Source organism: Anneissia japonica, unplaced genomic scaffold (assembly GCF_011630105.1).
Source record: "Anneissia japonica isolate Jap-2015-1 unplaced genomic scaffold, ASM1163010v1 scaffold2756_len2360902_cov194, whole genome shotgun sequence".
In the NCBI taxonomy this organism is placed as follows: domain Eukaryota; kingdom Metazoa; phylum Echinodermata; class Crinoidea; order Comatulida; family Comatulidae; genus Anneissia; species Anneissia japonica.
Window position 1 is genome coordinate 1654957 of NW_022719050.1, and position 22107 is coordinate 1677063.

The 22107-nt window shown below is 34.6% G+C and overlaps 2 protein-coding genes across 2 annotated transcripts; one reads left to right on the plus strand and one right to left on the minus strand.

The window, feature by feature from the left end:
* The first annotated feature begins 338 nt into the window (after positions 1-338).
* LOC117110733 (glycerol-3-phosphate dehydrogenase [NAD(+)], cytoplasmic-like) lies at positions 339-11586 on the plus strand. The gene is made up of 9 exons (XM_033253517.1): positions 339-573; positions 1840-2017; positions 2544-2684; positions 3754-3898; positions 4591-4703; positions 5299-5529; positions 5891-5997; positions 7308-7400; positions 10998-11586. Exons 1-9 carry the CDS (start codon positions 530-532, stop codon positions 11053-11055), a joined length of 1110 nt encoding a protein of 369 aa, XP_033109408.1. The 5' UTR covers positions 339-529; the 3' UTR covers positions 11056-11586.
* A 4322-nt stretch (positions 11587-15908) lies between these two features.
* On the minus strand, positions 15909-21590 carry LOC117110737 (ubiquitin-conjugating enzyme E2 Z-like). Its single transcript, XM_033253523.1, has 7 exons — positions 21343-21590; positions 20060-20129; positions 19628-19815; positions 18790-18901; positions 18150-18259; positions 17569-17659; positions 15909-16653 (listed from the first exon to the last, which is right to left on the minus strand). Exons 1-7 carry the CDS (start codon positions 21468-21470, stop codon positions 16495-16497), a joined length of 858 nt encoding a protein of 285 aa, XP_033109414.1. The 5' UTR covers positions 21471-21590; the 3' UTR covers positions 15909-16494.
* Positions 21591-22107: the final 517 nt, after the last annotated feature.

Genomic DNA, 22107 nt, shown 5'->3' on the forward strand with positions numbered 1-22107 from the left:
ATTTAGCTTTTGTCCATTTTGATTGACTTTTTATTAATTTTTTTTCTATTATTGTATTTCCACCATGGATTCCAAACCTGCGCCCTAATTTCAAAATCATTACTAGGCCTACTAACTTTGCCTACCATGGAGTTATTATTGAAACTAATACCGGTAACAACTATATGTTGTGTAAAGTCAATATTGTAAGCAATTACTGACAATTACGAACACACTCAGGCAATAAATATAGTTCTACTATTTTTGTATCATAATACAGTAAGTACTGTAAATTATTTTAAAAGGCGCCCTCTAATTCTAGCCTTCACCTACCACCTCTTTGCTTGCTCTTGTGACGTCATTCGAGATTCGAGCGTGTGTTCTGAGCTTGAGCTGCTTAACTCTCTCTCTAGAGTCTAAAGCACGTCCCTGGGTAATTCGGTATCGTGCTCCTCCGATTCATTTGCAGAGTGCAAAAGAGGTTTCGGTTTAGTTACAACATTGATTCATTCATTCAGCATTTTGTTCAGTTTACATTTCGTCAATCGTCATGGGGGAACAAAGTAAAGTATGCATCATAGGATCTGGAAATTGGTAAGGCTAGCGTTGGTCGTCGTATCATGGGAGTACTAAAGTAAATGCAAGCAGGGATGTACACTGTATTTTGAAGGGTAGCAGTTGACTTCAAATACGTACCTGTTCAACGGCGTAGGCCTAGGCTAGTAAGGGCTGTAATATCTACCTATCTATGTGTCCTTTGACCTTATCCGAAAGTGCTTTGTCAAAATAACTCCCTGGTTTTTCAGTACAGCTAGGCTCTAGTTTGATCTCATCAAAGCAAAAGGGAGGTATGTTTAAAGTTACCGCAATCAAAATTTATATAAAGCAAAGAGCAATACATGATAGGCCCTAATAATAATGAAAGACAGGCCCATAGGCTTAATAAAATATTCAACTCTGTTCAATTTACTTGTGTCCGAATGTGTGACGACAAAAACAATCCTACTGTAGATGATGATTTTTTAGTAAGAGAGCTACAATGGTCATGAATTATACACATACTGTATTTTTGATACTACAGTAATAGCAATATTTAATATTAAATTTATGCATGAGATTTTAGTCCTCAAGTGTGAGATGAGACATACCTTAAAATGTGCAAGTGTCACGCTGAATGCAAGACTTGTTGCTTTACAGGCTGTGAGAAAATAAGGGTGTAATGTTGAATACTCAGTTCTACATTTGCTTATCATTTTATATATTGTTTTATTTGAAAGATGTATAAGAAGAGCAATGAATGTATTTTTAAGTTTGGACAAACCAAAGCATATAAACAGATGTCTGAATCAATGAGGGACTTGTCTTTGCATACTGTATGCCATCAACTTTTGTTAATGCACAATTTTTGATAGGCTGTGGTGTACCAGCTACAACCTTTGTCTTGAAATTGGATGCTATTGAATCTAGGTTATTGAAATTTATGGCTTTGAGGCTTATTAACCAGTTGTGCAAGCTATTTGACCTCAAAATAACTCATTGGGTTCAATATTATCTCTGTGGCAATTTGTAAACTAAACAACATTTAAATCAGATTTCCTTCCTTGGGACTGCATCCCAGGCCTCAGTATAGTTAAGATTCTTATAATAGTGAGATAAGACAAAACAACAACAAATCATGCAAGGAAAAAAACTTATTAAATTATTTACATAAGTTTCTAGAATTTTAAAATTATATTTTAAAATATTAGAGTGTGGTAGATGAGTTTTTTTTTTCTTGTAAATAATTGCCCATTAAAATTATTATGGAAGATTTTAATTGATATACCTTAAGTAGAATTACTATTTGTCTTCGTTCGACAGGGGCTCTGCCATTGCAAGGATTGTTGGTGCAAATGCAAAAAAGGGTGATGAATTTAATAGCACAGTTAACATGTGGGTATTTGAGGAGATGATTGATGGACAAAAACTTACAGAAATTATCAACACAACACATGAAAATGTTAAATACCTCAAAGGCTACAAATTGCCTGAAAATGTGGTAAGTTCATTGTCTGAATCTTTTGAAGAAAGGAGTAGATAAAATTTATTTCTTTTAATTTCAATTATAAGATCATGGTTTGAAAGCTTGTGGGGAAAAAATTTTTAAAATTTTGACCACATTTGGAAACCCTAAAAAAATTCAATTTTAAACATTGACTTAATTATTTAAAATAAAAGCATCGAGCTTCCAAAGAAACAGATCGGCACAATTCAATTTTCGTTATTGGAATTGATTAGCATCAAATTTAATTGCGTATAAAGGAATATAGGAAGGGCATTTCAATTAATATACTTTCATTAATAATTTAATTAAATTTAAATATACAAAATAACAAAATCCAAAGTTTGGTTTTAATTGTTCAAGTTGTATAGTTCAACACCAGTTCTAGGTGTACATGAGTGGGGAAGCATCGAGCCCCCACTTCACCTTTGCGTCCCTCATCAGTTCCCCCATTTCAGGACTCCTAGATACACCACTGTTCAACATAGGCAGTGCCATATATCTTGGTTTTGTTTCCATCTAGATTGCAGTACCGGATATTACAGATGCCATTAAAGATGCCAACGTCTTAGTGTTTGTATTACCACATCAGTTTGTTCCCAAGATATGTAAGCAGATGAAGGGCAAGATTGCACCTGGTGCTTATGCAATCTCATTAATTAAGGTAAGAAAATACATGAAAAGCTTTGGGGAGGGGTCCACCTCGATATGGAGGCAAATTCCACAAATACCGTAAAGCCTCGAATTAAAGCCCAATGGGCTTAATCTCGAGATGAAGCCCTTCTTTTTGAATTGAATTCCCCTCTTTAGTTTGCAAAATTAGTCGCGAAAAAAATCCCATAGGCTTCTTTTCAAGATAGTATAGGCTTCTTTTCAAGATAGTACAGTACATACACTGTACATGTAAATTGAAAACAAGCTTGGTTTATACAGTAGTTTTGGTGATTTAATGCCAGTAAAATACACTCCATGATACAGATTGATGTTACAGTGGCCTTATTTATTGCTTCATAACTATACAAATTCACACCCCTCTTTACTTTGCAAAAGTGGCCTCGAAAAGAAGCCCATCCAAAGTTCGCAAAAAAAAAAAATAGGCCCAAGGCTTCAATTTAAGGTTTTATGGTATATCACAAGTTGATGAGGCGAGACTTTTCTTATACCTTGTTTAGCGAACCCGCCAACTTCAAATATTGATGATTTTGAATAGAAATAAAATTTTATTTTTAGCCAATTAGCGCACCTGCTGCTACAAAAAAGTGGAAATTTCAGAAAAAAATAAGTTTTTCTTATTTTTAGTACGCCCTCCGCTGCCTTAAAATCTCCAAAGATAAGATATGTATATTTCTTCCTAATTATATAAATTTGAAACATTTAACCATCCTATTTTACATTCACCAATAAAATTTTATTTTTATTTTCTCGTCCATCTGGATGTTTTTTGCTAAATAAGAAATCAAATTTTTAATTTTTAATTTTATTTTGCCCTCCGATGATCTTTAAAAAAATAAGTATGCGAAACAAAGAATAAAACAAGTCTCGTCTGATGTGTAAAATTATTGCAGTACATGCAGATTGTACACCTACTGTACACATAGATTTGGATGGTGCACCTATTTCTTTTTTTCCTTCTTGTATTCATTATGGTCATTATTAGGAATGGTGCATTTTAAATAAACTTCATAAATTTGCATTCCTGATCAATGTATTTATGAATTGTTTTTCTTCTCTAGGGTCTTATGAGCACAGAAGGTGATGCTGGGATTGAACTCATCTCCAAGTACATCAATCGAGAACTAGACATTCCTGTTAGTGTGCTTATGGGAGCCAACCTAGCACCAGAAGTGGCAGCTGGAAATTTCTGTGAAACTACCATAGGTTGGTAATGCATTTGATGATGATGAGAAAGGCAATGGTGAAGGCAGTGATGGTGAGGGAGCTAGCTATGGTGATGATGTTGAGGATGGTACTGGCAATGATTATGGTTGTAAACAATGACAGTTATGGTAACTGGGGTGATGGTGGTAGTGATAATGGCAGTGATCATGGTTTTTGAGGAGGACAAGAATGGTGGTGATTGCAGTGATGATGGTAATGATGATGGTAACTGCAATGGTGAGGATGTGATGGTGATGACAATGATGAAGGTAGTGATTATTGCGGTAAAGGTGATGGTAGTTATGTTGATGGCATAGTGATAATGGTGTTACTGATGATGATGATGATGATGGTAACTACAATGGTGATGATGGTGATAATGATGGTAACTACAAAGGTAAGGATGTGATGGTGATGACAATGATGAAGATAGTGATTGTTGCGGTAAAGATGATGGTAGTTATGTTGATGGCATAATGATAATGGTGTTACTGTTTATGATAATGGTAGTCATGATGGAGGAGGTGGTTATGATGGTGCCACTGGTGATTACATATTAATGTGTTAATCTATACTCATCTTAATTTGTATAGTTTTTGCAAACATTAGTTCTGGATATGTAGTTTTTACAGTACAATTTTATTATATTGTAATAGTATAAAAATAATCAAGTGTTATGTATAACTTCCTAGGATGCACTGATGAAGTTCAAGGACCAACCTTAAAGAAACTCTTCCAATCAGAAAGTTTTCGTGTTGTTGTAGTTGGTGATTCAACTGCTGTTGAGCTATGTGGTGCTTTAAAGGTAAAAACTAAATCCCCCCCCCCAACTTGTTTTTTTTTTACCACCTCCTACATCTGCCACTTGTAGTGGCCACATGTAGTTAAGAACATGATAAGAAATACTGTAAGGTGGTACAGTATGTTCTGTGATTTCAGTGATGGTTGTGACTTGTACTCTCAACTAGGAGGTTGGGGGTTCAAAACAATGGGCGGATTTAGGGGGTGGCCAGGCCGGCCCTGTTCCTACCTCCTTTTTGATAGTAAAAAAAAAGAAAGAAAAAGAAAAGAAATTGATTGCCCAAAACGGCTCAGAGGTTATTTTCGGGCAACTAGAAAACAAAAATTCTGCGGGGGAATATCCCCGGACCCCCTAGGGTGGTGTTATCTTGATCGACCCTACTTTTGGCCCCCCTCCCCTTTGGACATCTCTGGATCTGCCCCTGAAAACCCTCACTCTATAGCACATTATGGAATGCTCACACAGGGGGTTGAGTATGTGTTCCATGGGCATTATTCTAATTATTCTAATAATAATGAGAAGCGCTTTGAGACTTTGTTGTGTAGAGCGCTATATAAAAAGAAGACGTACTATTATCAAGTATTTGATTTCATTGTAGAATATTGTTGCCGTTGGAGCTGGTATTTGTGATGGACTTAGCCTGGGAGACAACACCAAAGCAGCTATTATTCGATTGGGCCTCATGGAGATGATGGCGTTCGCAAAGGAGTTCTATGAGGGTGTAAAAACAGAGACTTTCATGGAGAGCTGTGGTATAGCAGACCTTGTCACTACCTGTTATGGTGGACGTAATAGGCGCATAGCTGAAGCCTTTGTTAAAACGGGAAAAGTGAGTAATATTGTGAATGATTTATGTAAGCTGACATCATAACTCCTGCTACTCAATTGTAAAATACCTTGGCAAAATCTTGTGCTTCCACCCTATTATTGGCAGAGTAAACTTGAAAATTATTTTACTTTTCTCTTATATCTTTATTCAATTTTAAATGCCTAACGTAAAAAACACAATGTAGAAAGATAGTTAGCTTACACAGGCATCATAGATGGTAATAAATTATAATGCATTGTAAATCAGTGAAAGTGTATTTTGATTTTTTAAGTGAGCAATTTTAATGTTTTAATTCATCTTTTGTCACTTTTCAAAATTGTTACTGTCTATTCCTTAATATGATTTTTTTAAAAATTTTTAGTCAATTGAGGAACTTGAGAAAGAAATGTTAAACGGACAAAAGTTACAGGGACCACAAACCGCTCATGAGGTGCATTTTATGTTGAAGAACAAGAAACTTGAACAGAGGTAAATTACGCTTTTTTTTTTTATAAGAACCAGTAAAATTTTTCCCAGGCTCAGTGCTCTTATTTTGTTCTTATGTTGCACACTTTTCAAACATAGAAAATTATTATTGTACAGCAGTATGCACTGTACTGGAATATAGGTAAAAGGGGCCCCGGAAAAATGGTCCCTTAAAAAACGGCCCTGAAAAAATGGCCACAGAAAAAAGGCCCAATAATATGGGTTCACATCTAGGGACATAGGCTGGTTTCCACCTGGGGATGGGGAGTGAAATTCAGATTGTGGAGCTAAATGCTTATTTCAATCATTTTTATAAACTGCTTAGGGGCACTAATTTGCCTCTGCTCATTAACACTCTCTTGTTCAAATATTTTTCTCTCAACAATCGACAGTTGATTCTGTAAATCACTAACTAAAAACTATGAAAAAAAAATGTTTATTGTTAATGATTGGCAATTCCAATATTTCATCTGTATTGTGCTTGAATTTTTAATGCCATTTTTCATTTATGACTATTTTTGACTTGTTTCACTTTATTTGTTATTGTTTGTTTTCTTGGATGTTTAGAATTTTAACAATTCATTGGGTGCTGCTGTTTCAAAAGATGTTCTTTCAAGTAAATAAAAAAAAAATTAATATATTATACTCTGCAAGAATTTCAGTCCTGTTAGTGTCTCATTAAACAGTATTTCTTGTTTTTTGGAAAGTAAAATCTGTGAGGTGTCTTAACATCCAGTTGCAATGAGTTCCTGAAACCATTGAATTTATGACTAATTTTATATTCATTCTGAATGAAGTCAGCCATAGAAACTATAAGCTAAGCCAAAAATGTATGTGCACCTCTGCTAGGCATGTCACCATTGTCTTTGTGTGTTCAAATGTCTGAGGGCATGGCCTTTAGTCTGGTTCTGTTTACATTCAAGTAATCTAAAAGCCACCCCCCAGGTAGGGTCGAAAATGGGGTCAAAAATTTATCTTTTTCTATTGTTGACACTTTATGCAAAGTGGGAAAAGATAAATCTCTCCCCCCCCCCCCGATAATGTAATGGGGGTGTCTTATTGATTGTTTTTATACTGTGCGATGTGATTAAAATAAATTGAAAAATTTGTTAACCATATACAGTTACCCTTTCAGCATATTCTAGGTCGGCTGAATGTGATGCTTTTATCAGTGAAGTCTCTTTATAAGGCTTAAGAAGTGGAGTTATTTTTAGTCGTGAGAAATAGTCCTGCTCTCACAGGAAGCTTGGAAGGCAAGCATCTTAAACCACTAAGCTATTTAACTCTGCTCCATTTTGTTGTTTGCTTTGCAGGTTTCCATTGCTTACAGCAGTTTACAAGATCTGCTATGCTGGCAAGCCAGCTGATCAGCTCATACAGTGCCTACATGACCATCCAGAGCATATGTAAGCGTACAGTTTTGCTCACGAAATCAAAACATGTTTCCAATACCTTTATATTTCTTGCTGTGTCAATTATGTTATCTTAATCTTTTAATTAAATATAATCATCATCATTAAATTAATAAATTCATCATTTCTATATTTTTAGTGGTATTCAGATTTTTATTAGAAAAACATGTGTTCAATGATGTATAAATTGTTATATACGTACATATGACATTAAATTTAAGTCTTGATTAGTATTAAGATCACTGCCAATCTGGCATAACATCTATGACATTATTCAACTACTCTACAAGAGGAAATCTGGAATAATGAATAGATGTTGAGATCCAATTGGTATATCAGACTAGGAATATATCTTTATGAATTTAACAAGAAGTATAAAAAGAGAGAAAACCATGCACAAATCTATTCAGGTAAACTTAAAGGTAGAGAAAAATAAATAGGTTAAAAAAAGGGGAATAAAAGGAGAAAAACCAGTGTTGTGAAATTTAAAGCAGATGTAACTGTTAAAATGCATGTGGGCTTTAAGAATTCTACAGTTGGAAAATGTAATATCGATGAAGGAAGACAAATGGTAAATAATAATAATAATGCCAGGGTGTATTTGAAATGTTACACCTTTCCAAAACTCGTATACCAACTGTATTAGAGAAAACCTCAGGAAAATAAAGTCATTTGTAGAGACACTCTTTACTGAAAAAGCTTGTTTCATCATTCTTTTACTAGTGGTCTCATTCATTTTGTTGCTGTATCATAATTATTGAATTGGAATATGACTTGCTACATTTTCACCATGTGCTCTAGCTAACTGTTTGGAGAGTTTAGTGGCCAAAGAGGTTATGGCAGGAGAGCTAGAGATCCTCAACAAAGGTGCTGGTTCAAGACCTGATTAGGGTGGTAGAATAACAATTTTTTTATACTATAAATCGTAAACCCATAGTACAAACATTATTTATACACATTCTGGGAGAAGAGCAGGGAGTTATCCAGGTGATCTAATCCAGACTCTGCTGTGAACGAGAGGTTTGCCCTCATGGCAACATCTGACATGATGGGACTTTCTGGGATTAAAAAAATTGTAGAAATAAGTTTATTTTTAGTTTTATTTATTAAATTTAAATTTGCATAGCAACGGTTGCTATGGTGATTAAAATTATAGTTTTTCTTAACGCAAGATACATTTTCGATGATTAACGAATATTTTGAGTAGGTTTTACCAACTGTTGATAATTATTATTCGAGTAATGTTATTTTTTATATAATTTAGCTAAAACTGCAATTTAAAGTGGAAAAATGGCGGCCATTTTGAATGCGTAATTTGGAGGTGTTCCCCCAAAGGGATTTTGGGTTTAATTTTGAGTTCTGATCTTCTCAAGACCTATATTTTAAGAAAATATTAGCTGGTAGTACTTCCATTGCCACCTCCACCCCAAAATAGCCTCTAATCTGCTCGCCTATTGGTTCAAGCACATACAAACTATAGAAACATGCGCTATGTTTAACAACATTGCTATACCTTTTTATTTAAAATTTTGCAATAGTTTCTTGGGGTGAATACCAATTTCTTTAATTAAAACAAGGCTATCAAAAGTTTATTCATAGTTAATGTTAACTACATAACTTGGGACTCACGAAATGTAAATAATGTGGCATTTGTCAGAAATATAAGTTCAAGTGGCAGTTAAGGTGCTTGTCTTTCAATTTAATAGACATTGGTTCAAATCCTTAGGGATACCATGATTTTTTTTATGACTAAACACACTCCATTAGACTTGTAAAGAGTCTTAGGTATTGAAAATGTAAATAAAATAAAGGAAAAACAGACAATATTTTATTTGACAAAACATATGACATGCCTAAATATGGTCATGATGACATCAAATCATGACCATATATAGGCACATCATGACCATATATAGGCACATCATGACCATATATAGGCATATCATGACTGGCATACAACAGTTTGTTGTCAAATAAAATATGATAATCTGGAGAGCTCTTCAGAATCAAATTTACACGATACGATACGATTCATGCATTATGGAATGAGATTCCTTGATGCACTATTAAGAAGCACTTGAAATGATTGTAAATTGATTAAAAAAACAAGCTGTATTCACTGTTTTGAAGTGCTCTGAATACATGTGTGGAGTGTCTTTAAAAGTATTGTAATTATATTAATTATTTTGTTTATTAAATTACTTAAACCAGTTTTTAAACCATGAAAAACTAAATAAAACCTTGATTCCCTTTGTTGTTTTCCGTACATTGAAGGTGGTGTACATTAACTACTTCCTACGAGAGATAATAAACTTGCATTACAATCATATTCATATGGTTTTACATGTAGTGTAAAAACACATGCAATGCAAATTAATGCAACATTTGTAGATGTATGAAGTGGATGTAAGGTCAGAGTGGCTGAATCCAATGATACCTGTAGTAAATCCTTTGTAAACATCTTGTTTTAATTAGACTATATTTGACTTCTGTCATAAATTTATAATACAATATGATAAATTAACATTTTTATACGCAATACATCTTGTTTTAATATTATCTCATAATCTATTATGATTTTCCGTTAACATGTTATCAGAAAACTAATGCGTTTTTAAGTTACATAAAAGAAATTTATGCATAAAAAATTCATTGTACTTGTTGGTATGCTGTGTAATTCATGTTTAATGATGTTATCTAACAATAATAATAATAGTAGTAGTAATGATAATAAAAGTAATAATAATTATAATAATAATGACAGTATTTTCAACAAAGTTTATTCTGCCGGCTGAAACTTGAATTTGCCTCTCCTTAAAGATAGGGTTGAAGTGCAGCTTTACTAATCATCACGAAAATGCTTTGTAAACGAATAGGCATACTACGGGCCAAAAAAAACACTGCCTGATTTCAATTTTGTATTGCACCATATCTGCAATTTGTTCCATCAATGAATTCAATATGCAAATTGCTTTGTATAGTTAAGCATGGCATTTGTATCTTTCAATAAGAAAGTATTTATCCTTCCAATTAAGAGATTAATACTACACTATATTCACAAATATAGTGAAGTAATATCATTCCTCTTGAACACTTAAATTGGTTGAATTTGAGTTTAATGATTTTCAAAGTAAAAATCTGTAAATCAGAAACAATTAATTGCTTTAAATATCTTTATCTCATTTAAAATTCATCTTTTATATATGAGCATTTCAATATACTATTATATTCAGATACTCGGTTCATACTTAAGTGCTAGTTTAAGAATACGATATGCGAGACCCTAGAGCAGTGGTGTATCTAGGGGGTACACGGTGCATATGCCTCCCAAAAATCTTCCCCCAGAACTCAGCCCCTTCCCCCATTTCAAAACTACAAGATTCACCACTGCCCTACAGGTTTTTAGATTACAGTAGTTACTGTACATGAAACACCCTTTTGTACTAGTAAAAAAAATATCTATACAATACTTGTAATATTATCATCCATTACCTTTTCATATAATACATAATTGAGAATAAGAAACAATTTCTTATAAGGCAAATGTAATTTGTATCGTTTTCATTATATATTATTTATGTGTGTCTGTAGGGATATCGAGGATTGTGCGAAGGTAATTCGTACATCGGAACCAAAATCACGCCTCTGAGATGAGCTGTGGATGTTCTGAATTTCCAGGATTTGAGACCGAATGAGTTGAGGATTGGTTTAGGGGTTAATCCATGATGGTCATCATTAGTGTTCACCTATAACTGATTATAATTACAGTATTAGCACTAATCATAATCATAATTATCAACAAAGGAATATCTAGGGGTCTTTAAAATGGGGGCCCCTCTGATAAGGGCGAGATGGTGAAGTTGGAGGAGGGGTGCTCAATGTAAGTGGGGGGTGGTGCTAGCTCGCAAAGTAAGGTGATATGAGGTGATTTTTAGCTACTTGAGTGTGATTTTCAATGTGGGAGGGATGGGTGACTGGGGTGCGAGCTTTTTTGTGGGGAACCCCTAGATACACCTGATTATCAACACCACCATCATAATCATTCCTCTAATTGTCAGTATCACTGTAGCGGTCCCAAGTTTAAAGAAGCCACTTTTGGGATGGTTTCAAGAGTTTCATTCAACACACATTATTTGAGGTCATGCCTTGAGAAAACAATTAAAATACATCATACAATGAATTAGTTTGTAAGAGATCTTGTTGCTTGCGGAAGACTGAGAACTACCGATTTCAGGGAGACATGCAACACACAAGACTTGGGACTCCATCATTGTTATTTTATGTGTTGAACATCATCATATATATATATATATATATATATTCAGGTATAAATAATTTGTAATCATTATCATCTTGTATCATACATCTTATGTATTATAGTATATTTTGACAACCAATAAAATGATTTAATCATTATCATGTTTATCGTCATCCATGTTGATATACCTCTATAATTGCACTCATCTTCCTGATAATCCTGTTCACTGCATATATAAACTACTAATTATTAAACTGCAACTTGATGACATTTACAGCAATAAAGTGTATATTGGAGATTACAAGCTTTATCAGTTGTCTTTTTATTATGCTTAAAATATATATTGATCAAATTAAAGTGTGATATGGTTTTCAAGTGATGTAATTTAATAATACAAATTAATATTATAGGTATAGGAAATGATAAAGTGCTTCCTTTCCTAGGGATATTCAAAATAAAATCACTGCTTTTTAGTGAGACAGCAATTAGATCCTGATAAAGCTGCCAAGTTTAGGTGTGTTGCTGGCATGTGTATGATTGGGGCTGAGTTTTTAATTTTTAGCATTTCTAGACTTCCAAATAACAAATAATGAAATACTTAACTACAAATTAGGCCACCACGAAAAGAGATTGTGTAAAATAACCAACATTAGGCCTGGTTGGACATGTCGGACCACTTGTCGGCAAATTTCTGGAGCCACTGCTGGCTTGAGTCTAAAAGCATGAATCTTGTCTACTGTTTTAGATGTCTTTTTATATGTACAGTACCATATATATTTATTGTATACAAATTTGACTAACAAGTACTTATATTTTTTAACTGTGTCCTAAAAACATCATCATCTTTATCAAAAGATTACCAGTCCAACCCATCCTGCAGCTGCAGCACACAAACACATTATGTGTATAAAGATAAACGTGCATCTTTTGAAGGATATCTACACAATAATAATACTGTAATGTAATAATACTTTATTTGTCCCTAGTCAAAATGGAAATCGAAAACTTGTGCTGGCCCCTGGGACCTGCAGTGTAGTCCTTTGTCCTCCCAACTCTCAATAATGAGGGTTATCAAGGAGCTGAGTGATTACTCCAACTAAAACCAGACGCCACCCAGGATTGAACCAGGGTCTACAGCACAAGAAGCAGGAACACCATCTCGCCGTCTCCGTTCATCTTCTCGAAATCTCCTCTCCAAATATTCTACCAAAACTTATCATATGGTCAATGCCCATTTTCCTTTGCTTCTGCTTCTCTTTGGAACCAGCTTCCTATTACTATAACTGCTGCTTCTACTCTCTGCAACTTTAAATCGCAACTTAAGACCTTTTTGTTTTCCAAGGGTATACACTTGCATAGTGCACCTTTGATCTCTTTTGGAATTGGCACCTTGTAAATTCCGGATTATTATTATTATTATTATTATGATTAACAATACCTTTGGCCAACTGCTTAGCTCTGGGCATCTAAAAAAAAATCTAACATAACAGAGAAATACCTGTCCTCCATACTGAAATACAGTATACAGCAGGGGCGGATTTAGGGGGGGCCGGCCCGGCCCCGGGCGGTAAAAAAAGAAAAAAAAAAGAAAAAAAAGAGAGAAAAGGAAAAAATGATGGCTAAGAATGCCTCAAATGTTATGTTCGGGCGTCTAGAACACAAAAATTTCGCGGGGCATGCCCCCAGACCCCCTACGACAGTTTTGTCTCAATCGGCCCAACTTTCGGCCCCCCCTTTTGGACATTTCTGGATCCGCCCCTGTACAGAAAGAACACACAAATAATCTCAGCTTATTACTGTAAAGCAAAACTTTAATAATACTCTATTATAATAGCAAACTTTCTGTCTTCTTGGAGTTGATCATTTCTTATATTTTCAGTTGAATATGTTTCCTTTTAATAACAATAATAATAATATGTTAGACTTATATAGCACTTAATGCCAACAAGGCCTCTAAGCACTTGACATTATTACCCCTAGTCATTGGATCACATGGAACATATACTCAGCTCCCTGGGGAGAATTTCACAACATTGCAGCTGTAATCAGCACATTTTGTGCTTGAACCTACCATATAGAAATAAGGCACACTTTACTTTATTTCTTTGAAAATATTTATCAAAATAAGGATAAATATTCAGAATTAATAGTTACACACAAATCAGGCACGGGCCATCAAATGCCCTGAGTTGACATCCTGCAACTACTGAATCACAAACACATTGACTATTTATTACTGACACAGAATAGACTAATACTAATAATATTATGTCAAACTTATAAAACACTGGTAGATAAAATATCTATGGAATACATACTAAGCTCCCAGGAAAGAATTTTTTAATATATTGCAGTTAGTAATCAGCATGTTGGTGTTTGAACCTATCAAACAGTGTCACTCACTTACTGTATATTCCTGGTTGGATTGCCTTGCCCAAAGTCACTAGCAAAATGACCAGCAAGAAGTTCGAACCCACACATCAAGGCTGAGAACCTCCATTGCAAACGCTACGTCAACCACTCCCACGTCACTGATAATGCTTACTGCTGACCGTAATGGCTACTGAAAATCAACACTACCTTTGCTTTTTTATTGGCGTGCAGCAAATATTTTTAACAATGCCATGTATCATTTAACTTGGCTATACAGTACTTGCAAAAGTACATACCATATTTATTTGAATAAACGTCCCCCTTTGAATATAATCCCCTTCCAGAGCCTCATTGGAATAAATTCCCCTCCCCCAAATGAATGTAAACAAAACTAATGGCAGTAACATCATTCTCAACACATTCTATTAATATTTCACTCCAGTAGAATTACATTTTGTATAACCTGGTTGAGATTAATACATCTTTAAAATAATGCAATAACAATCTTTGATGGCAATTTGTGTTATAGTTTCACATTTGCAGTGAAATTAAGGGGCGTTTATTTGAGTACTGTATATACAGTAGGTATCTATTTTACACAAAAAAGAAAATACACACCACTCTCGAATATACCTCTCCCTTAAAAACTCTTCTCAACAATAAATGCCCCGGGGCATTTATTTGAATAAATACGGTATTTCAAATGTAAAATCTAACAAATCATTTATAAATAGCAGATTCTACTTTTCATACATGCAAAATTTACAATTATATATAAAATATAAATAAAATGTATAATTTTTTATTTTACTAATAAACATGAAATTACACTTTTTAATATAAATCAAACACTCTGATGAAGCACAAATGGAAACTTATAAAAGGCAAGAGAACATTATATACTGAGCAATTAGGGCATAGAATGCAATCCCAAACCAAATTAGAATAAATTTTAATTATTTCAAACTTTAAACCAAGTACAACTTTTAAAAAATTTATCAAAATCAACAATATTTAAATTCTCTCCCACAACCCAGTTTTGCCTTCATCCAGATTAACTTGGCTCTTCTGTTTATAAAGTATTTAAGCAGGGGTGGATCCAGTAGGGGACTGGGGGAACTTGTCCCCCCTTCCTGTTTTCCACTAAATTTCAATGCATATCAATGTTTAGGCAAGACTTTTTTTATTCCTTGTTTTGCATACTTATTCTTTTAAAGATCATTGGAGCAGGGCGGAATAAAAATACAAATAAAATTTTGTTGTCTTATTTAGCAAATACTGTAGTTTTGCCAAAAGCATCCAGACGGCGGAAAAAAATAAAAATAAAATTTTATTGGTGAATGTAAAATGGGACAGTTAAATGCTTCAAATTTATATAATTAGGAAGAAATATACATATCTTATCTTTGGAGATTTCAAGGCAGTGGAGGGCGTAATAAAAATAAAGAAAAACTTTTTTTTCCTGAAATTTCAACTTTTTTTTTTCTGAAATTTCAACTTTTTTGTGGCGGCGGGTGCGCTAATTGGCCAAAAATAAAATGTTATTTTTATTCGAAATCATCAATATTTGCCGTCGGCAGTTTGCTAAAATAAGGTATAAAAAAAGTCTTGCCTTATGTATTGAAATTAGCGCTACTCACTTATCTATTCTGGAAATGTTGTGCCCTCATTTGAAAAATTCTGGATCCGTCCCTGTTAAGTTTATATATATATATATATATATATGGTATGATGCCAGGCTAGTGATCTGGAGATCGTGGGTTGGAGTCCCACCCGAGAACAACTTGCGATTTTTTTCGCAGTTGTTTTCAAATGTACTGAGTATTCGGTACATTTCCACGTATGTACATATATATATATACATACAAATATAAATCATCAAAGAAAGAAACACTTTTTGTCTTGATTTATATTATAAAAATATCCTGCTGTCAGAGGAATTGAACCCAGGACCCTGAGATTGGAAGGCAAGCATCTTAACCACCAAGCTATTCAACTACACTCCAATATGTGGGCATTTGGGTATACCATGGAGTGATCAAAACCAACCATGAAATTCAATTTCTAACCTCATAATATCGCAAATCATTTTTTTCTTTAATAATTACAAAAAAATGTTCTCTACCTAGATGATTTTGAAAAAAATATTTTCCGTAATATAAAAAAAAAAAAAAAAATTTTCTCCTCCCTTTTCTCTGAAAATAAAGTTCACTAAACAAGAAGTAACATGCCTTGCCTTAAACTCTATTCACATGAGAAGAAAATTTAGCATGTATCCAGTGCTACTACTTTCAAATATTTTTGGTGCTTTGGGGTCATACATTTTCTGTCATTAGTTTAAAAACTCCTTTCTAATTAATGCCAACAAAAATTTTAAAATATATGCACTGTGACTTTAAAGGACACGTAATGATATAAGATATGCAAGAATATGACATAACTTTGTTTTGTAACCAATCAGCTGCTCGGAATGCCATCATGCTCCATATCCGATGAGCTACTACTGCTTTCAATATCTGCTTTGGCGACCTTTTCTTCTAGTTGCTTCTTAATTGCTTCTAATCGCTGTTCCAGGACCAAGTATGAAAATGACCCCCTCCTCTCACCGAAAGGATCCTGTGCAATTAAAAACAAACAATTCTATTTCAAATTACAAAAACCAAAACAGTAAACACTTGAACCCAAATGTACTATATAGGCTCCTTGAAGTATCAATATTAAGTGAAGGTGAAAAAGATATTCAAAAATGAAGACAATTGACCAAAATATCCTACAGTAGCTCAATTAGGAGCAGGTAAGTTGGCATACTATCATGCATTTTACAAAAGATATCATTTTTCAGAAACCATATTAAATAAATAGTGTGATGACATATACTTATATTGAACATAATCTGCTCAGAACAGCAGTTACTAATTCAGGATTATCCAGTATTTGACAACCTTGCCAGTGGGTCCAGGAGAAAAAACTTATAATTTTGGAGAATTTCAGTTATCTGTGATAATTTGCCAGAAGATAACCATCACAAAATTTGTCATATGAGCAAATATGATGACGAAACCTAAGTAAGTATAGCCTTTTTTGTGAAAGGTATATTGTCTCAATAAAGTAAACTGAACCCATGATTACCATGTAGTTGTTTAATATATATAATATACAATTTAATTGCCATGGTTTTATATGGGTTTGTTGTTGCCATTCAATATACTGGTACAACAAAAATGTGCTGAACCCAGAAAAAACTGCAACAGAATTTACTGAATCTGGAAGGGAGATTCAATGACCCTGATATAACTAAGCACAAGCTGGTCAGAATTTTGCAGAAGGGATCCGGGGGGGTCCAATAATCTGTAAAAATTACATAATTTCTTCTTTTATAACACATTGGTTTTTCTCTCTGACAGGGGTGGGTGGTGGGGGAGCTCTATTCATTGGGGACCCTTCCCAATGCCCCGCCACACCTGCATGGACATGCAGGACTCGTGTTCTGCAATATATATTATAAAGTATACCGCGACTTTGGTTACTAACCTGCATTATAATTCCTGACAAATGACTCTTCTTATGAGCAGTTGACTTGTAGTAATCGTAGAAATCATGAAATGAAGTTTCCATAACTTGCCTTGATAATTGGGAAAAAAAACCCCAGAAATTTAACACGGGCAGATTATAGTAATTATAACAACAATATTAACAATAGTAGAGGAATATACAGTGCAGCAGAAAAGCTTTCCAACAACAGATGCATTATTTGATGTTTGACCCAAAGGTGAGGAAACAAAACCATGATTCAGGAGAGATGGTGCCATTCTGCAAGCAGTAGTATATGTAAGGGGGCACATTCAAAGAAAAGGTATGTACACCCACTGAATAAATACTAAGTTCAGTAAAAACAAAAATTACACATCAGAATTTCCTCCTGGTGCCTCATTCCTGCTGGTAGGGCCGCCTCACCCCACCCCCCCATAGCATACAACAACCCACATTCTGCTTAAAAAGTTTGAATGTTTCCATTTATTCACAACCAGCAGCACAAATTGTTTGAATGCATATATAAATATACTGTGTCTAATCACATCCCACAAAGCAACAGAAAATATTTGAATGCATACCTTAATGGCCCTGGAAGTGTGCTGTGTTTTATCATATCACACACAGCAACACGGATTGTTTCATGTCGGACACACTCATTATACCTCTCAGAATCTCCTGAATGACGCTCCTTTGGAAATAAGAATAAAGCATTTTTAGTGGTAGCATGAGACATAATAAATTTTACTAATAGTTTTATCAGTTTCCTCAGTGTAGTAGAAGGGTAGCAACAGTAGTAGAATTAGTGTGACAGCAACAATATTAGTAGAACTGCAGAAAGGAGTAGTAACACTAATGTAGCAGAGCAGTGTAGGCATGACTGGCATGCAATAAGCAGCATAGTAGCAACAGTTTAACAAAGCAGCAACAGTAGAGAAGAGTAATAGGAGCAGTGGCATAAGCAGCAAAAGTAGCAGTAACAAAGCAGTAACAGAAGCAGTGGCAGTAAGTAGCATAGCAGCAACAGTAGTAGTAACAAAGCAGTAACAGAAGCAGTGGCAGTAAGTAGCATAGCAGCAACAGTAGCAGTAACAAAGCAGTAACAGAAGCAGTGGCAGTAAGTAGCATAGCAGCAACAGTAGCAGTAACAAAGCAGTAATAGAAGTAGTGGCAGTAAGTAGCATAGTAGCAACAGTACCATCAAAAGTTATGCAGTCATACCTGTTCAAACCCAGGTTCATTGTGGTATGGTTTATCATTTAATAGTGACTGGATTGAGATTAACACACTCATCAAGCTCTGAGCAGGGCTCCAAGATGGTCCAGGCCACGTCCTGAAAATCAAGGTGAACACTTTAATTTCCATCTAAAAATTATTTAAATTATAATTAAATTAGTGATTCTTCAACAGGACTTAGGGTGAGGTAGTGAGACAAAGCATTACTAGTATTTGGTTTGGTGTTGGAACTGACAATTATATGGTGGGATAGTCATAAAAGAGAAGGAATGAGGAAGGAATACATCTCATAACAAGCAACCACATTTTTATTGCACAAAGTGGCTGGGAAACGCCTAACAAAAAGCCAGTCAGATCATTCCTGGTAAGCTTGAGCTCATTTGGAATAATTTGTGACAGATGTAGAACGATGGAAATTTTATGTCACATACAGATCAATTTGCTCGGAGAGAACTATTATAATCCCACCTACTGTACAACTACAACAGCCTGAAGCTGACTGGTTAATGACAAGCTTTGGTAGTTTGTTCAACTATCACCCTACCCTACGTATTGCAGCTCCGAGTAATGTCTCAATTAAGTAATATGACTTATTTTCATAACACCAGCATATAACTATACACAACCACACAGATGACGGTACTGTTTCGCACATCTGCCACAAAGCAGGTGTCTAAGGAATATTGTAATAATCATTCCACAAATTATCATCATCTTACAACATTATTATCATCTCACGTACTAACATCGCCTCATAACCTGTCTTGCATCTACATTACCACCTCACAATATACTAGAACTGTAAAACCGCATGACATCTTACCCGATAGTGCTTAGACAGACTTTTCCGCTTTTGTACAAGTTAGGATTGAACCGAACCTGTCCACCACCAGTTGTGACAAGCTTCACTCTGGGTGGCTGAATCGGGTAGTTTGGCGGAAAACGAATAAAGAAGTGGAAAAATCCTCCTTCGTAGGGAGTATCAAAAGGGCCGGTAATAAGTGCATGGACCTGAAAGATATATAATTTCAATGGACACAATAAACAATGGATGTACACTATGCAGTTCCTTCCCAAAATAATTTAATAAGCCCACACTTATTCATGTTTTGCTGGTTATGTTCAGTTACACATTTCTGGTGATAGAGTATCATGTCTTCAAAACTATACAATTTATTCAACATAATAGATAGATTATTCAAATTTTTATAAAATGACTAAATGTTTTGTACATTTATTTGTAAATTTTACCAACCTTTGTTATGTCTTCCTCTGGAACAATGCACATGCCAGGAGCAGGATCATTATAGATGCTAATAATATCACTGAAAAAAGAAACAAATTGTTTTTTAACTTTTGGATAAAATAATGTCATACTTTATGTATTATCTATTTCACTGAGAAAAAAAACCTATATTTCCAATAAATTTTAGAAAGTATAATACATACTCCGAGTATTGAAATGCATGCCATCGTGTTGGGATTCAATATTTCGACATTAATTATGTCATCATCAGGAATGAATAAATTTTGTTATGCTATTGACAAAAAAAAATTAAACATTTATATAAATAGCTATAATATAAATTGTTTGAATGGCCTAGGCCCTAGCCTAGGCTATATGAAGCCTCAATTTACTAAAACTTTAGCCACATTTCTATTTTCCAATATAAATGTATTATATTAATTAGGAATGTTTTTGATAGTTTTCATATTCTTTAAATGTTAGGCCATATAAAAAAAAGTTGTTGATCGTCCTCTCCCTAGTTAAAAAAAAAAATCGCCCAACATATTTTTTTTGTTTTCGCTAAAATTAACAAAAATGTCGTCTTTCTGCTCATAATGCAACTTTGGCTAGGCCTTGGCTTGTTTTGGGGTAATTATTTTGTCTTTCAACTGTTCGTTCATATAAATACACTGGAGGGAGATCCAGCAAAGTCAGCCACCATTTACATGAGTCCTTGCACTCCATGGGAGATTTGAAGTCTTGGCATGTATCAATGGGGTGTTTCACTTAAAAAAAAAAAAATTTAAAATCCAACTCTTTTTTTTTACATGGCTTTAGTGAAAATCCTGATTTTTATATTTTTCAACTTCAATTTGCATTATTATTATTAGGCCTAGCCTAGCTAGGCTAGGGCCTATACTTTTTTTTGTTTGTATGTTTACAAATGGATTGCAAATATAGGCTAAGTGTTTTTTTTTTGTGTTATATTGATTGTATTAATGCTAGACCTCTTAATATGCCAGGCCTAGGCTAGTATTGCATGCCCAGCTGCCTTTAATTAAATTAAATCTAGGCTAGAGGACTAGCCTAGTGGCCAATAATATAAAACTGTCAATTTTGTCGAAGCACTGACTAGGCCTACCCGGCTAAACCAACCTGTGATACATTATAGGCCTAGCCTATCTAGGAGTTCTAGGTCTCTCTGATTGAGGCTATAATAAGCCTAGCCTCGGGCCCGTTCTAAGCGGCACTTAGTTTAGACCGCCTAGCCTAGAGATAGTAGCGCTAGGTAGGCTGTTCTTAATTTTTACCGTTTAATCCGCATTATGCATTGAGGTGTCACGGTTTCATTGTCCCAATCTTTACTCGCAGCAGGGTCCCAAGATCGAACTGAGACGTTTTTATGGGCCATTTCAAGTACTTCGGCCGCCTCAGCCATGTTGTTGTGTATTTTGTCCGTTCTAAATGTGAAGCGTCAATAAATAATAATAGCCCTAAAAGAACTCCCCGTAAAAACCCTGGCCTAGGCGCCCATCTCACTTGTGTTTACGTTTTCGTCGTGAATGACACCATTGAGGGCAGGCTCCTGTTTGACAGATTTTACACACACACTCGGCGGATACGGAGTCTACGTAAACTTTACAGATGATCTGGCGCGTTGAATTGAAGAATTCAATTTCTCTGCATCTGGTACAGTAGTAATCAATAAGGATATTCTTTTTGCAGAAAATCGTCTAAAAATCAACGATAAAACTAATTTGTTTCGATCTGCTTTTCTGGTTGGAAGTTAGTAACTTATTTGATCCTTATGAGATATTCAAAGTTTTAGATGAATTCTTAATGTATTTTCCGACTTTTTTTGCAATGTATATTTTAAATAATATACAAAAATCAAGGATACTCCTCATGATAAATAATTAATTGAGATCGTGGAAGCAATCTCGACTTCGACAGTGTTCGGAAATCAGTGGCGGATTCGGGGGAGGGGCTAAATTATTCAAATTTTTTTTTTAACTGTAGCTGGTCCAGGAAGTCGAAATAGAGGGGACCCATGGAGGGTCTTGTGCAAATGGAAT

What these genes read in the sequence shown, in the direction of transcription:
- LOC117110733 (XM_033253517.1), top strand. Translation starts at nt 530, where the DNA reads ATGGGGGAACAAAGTAAAGTATGCATCATAGGATCTGGAAATTG. An exon ending in TTTCTGTGAAACTACCATAG is followed by an intron (nt 3,899 to 4,590) that starts GTTGGTAATGCA and finishes ATAACTTCCTAG; the next exon opens with GATGCACTGATGAAGTTCAA. An exon ending in CATGACCATCCAGAGCATAT is followed by an intron (nt 7,401 to 10,997) that starts GTAAGCGTACAG and finishes GTGTGTCTGTAG; the next exon opens with GGATATCGAGGATTGTGCGA.
- LOC117110737 (XM_033253523.1), bottom strand. Translation starts at nt 21,470, where the DNA reads ATGGCTGAGGCGGCCGAAGTACTTGAAATGGCCCATAAAAACGTCTCA. An exon ending in CAGAGGAAGACATAACAAAG is followed by an intron (nt 19,816 to 20,059) that starts GTTGGTAAAATT and finishes TATATCTTTCAG; the next exon opens with GTCCATGCACTTATTACCGG. An exon ending in GTCTGTCTAAGCACTATCGG is followed by an intron (nt 18,902 to 19,627) that starts GTAAGATGTCAT and finishes CTTGATTTTCAG; the next exon opens with GACGTGGCCTGGACCATCTT.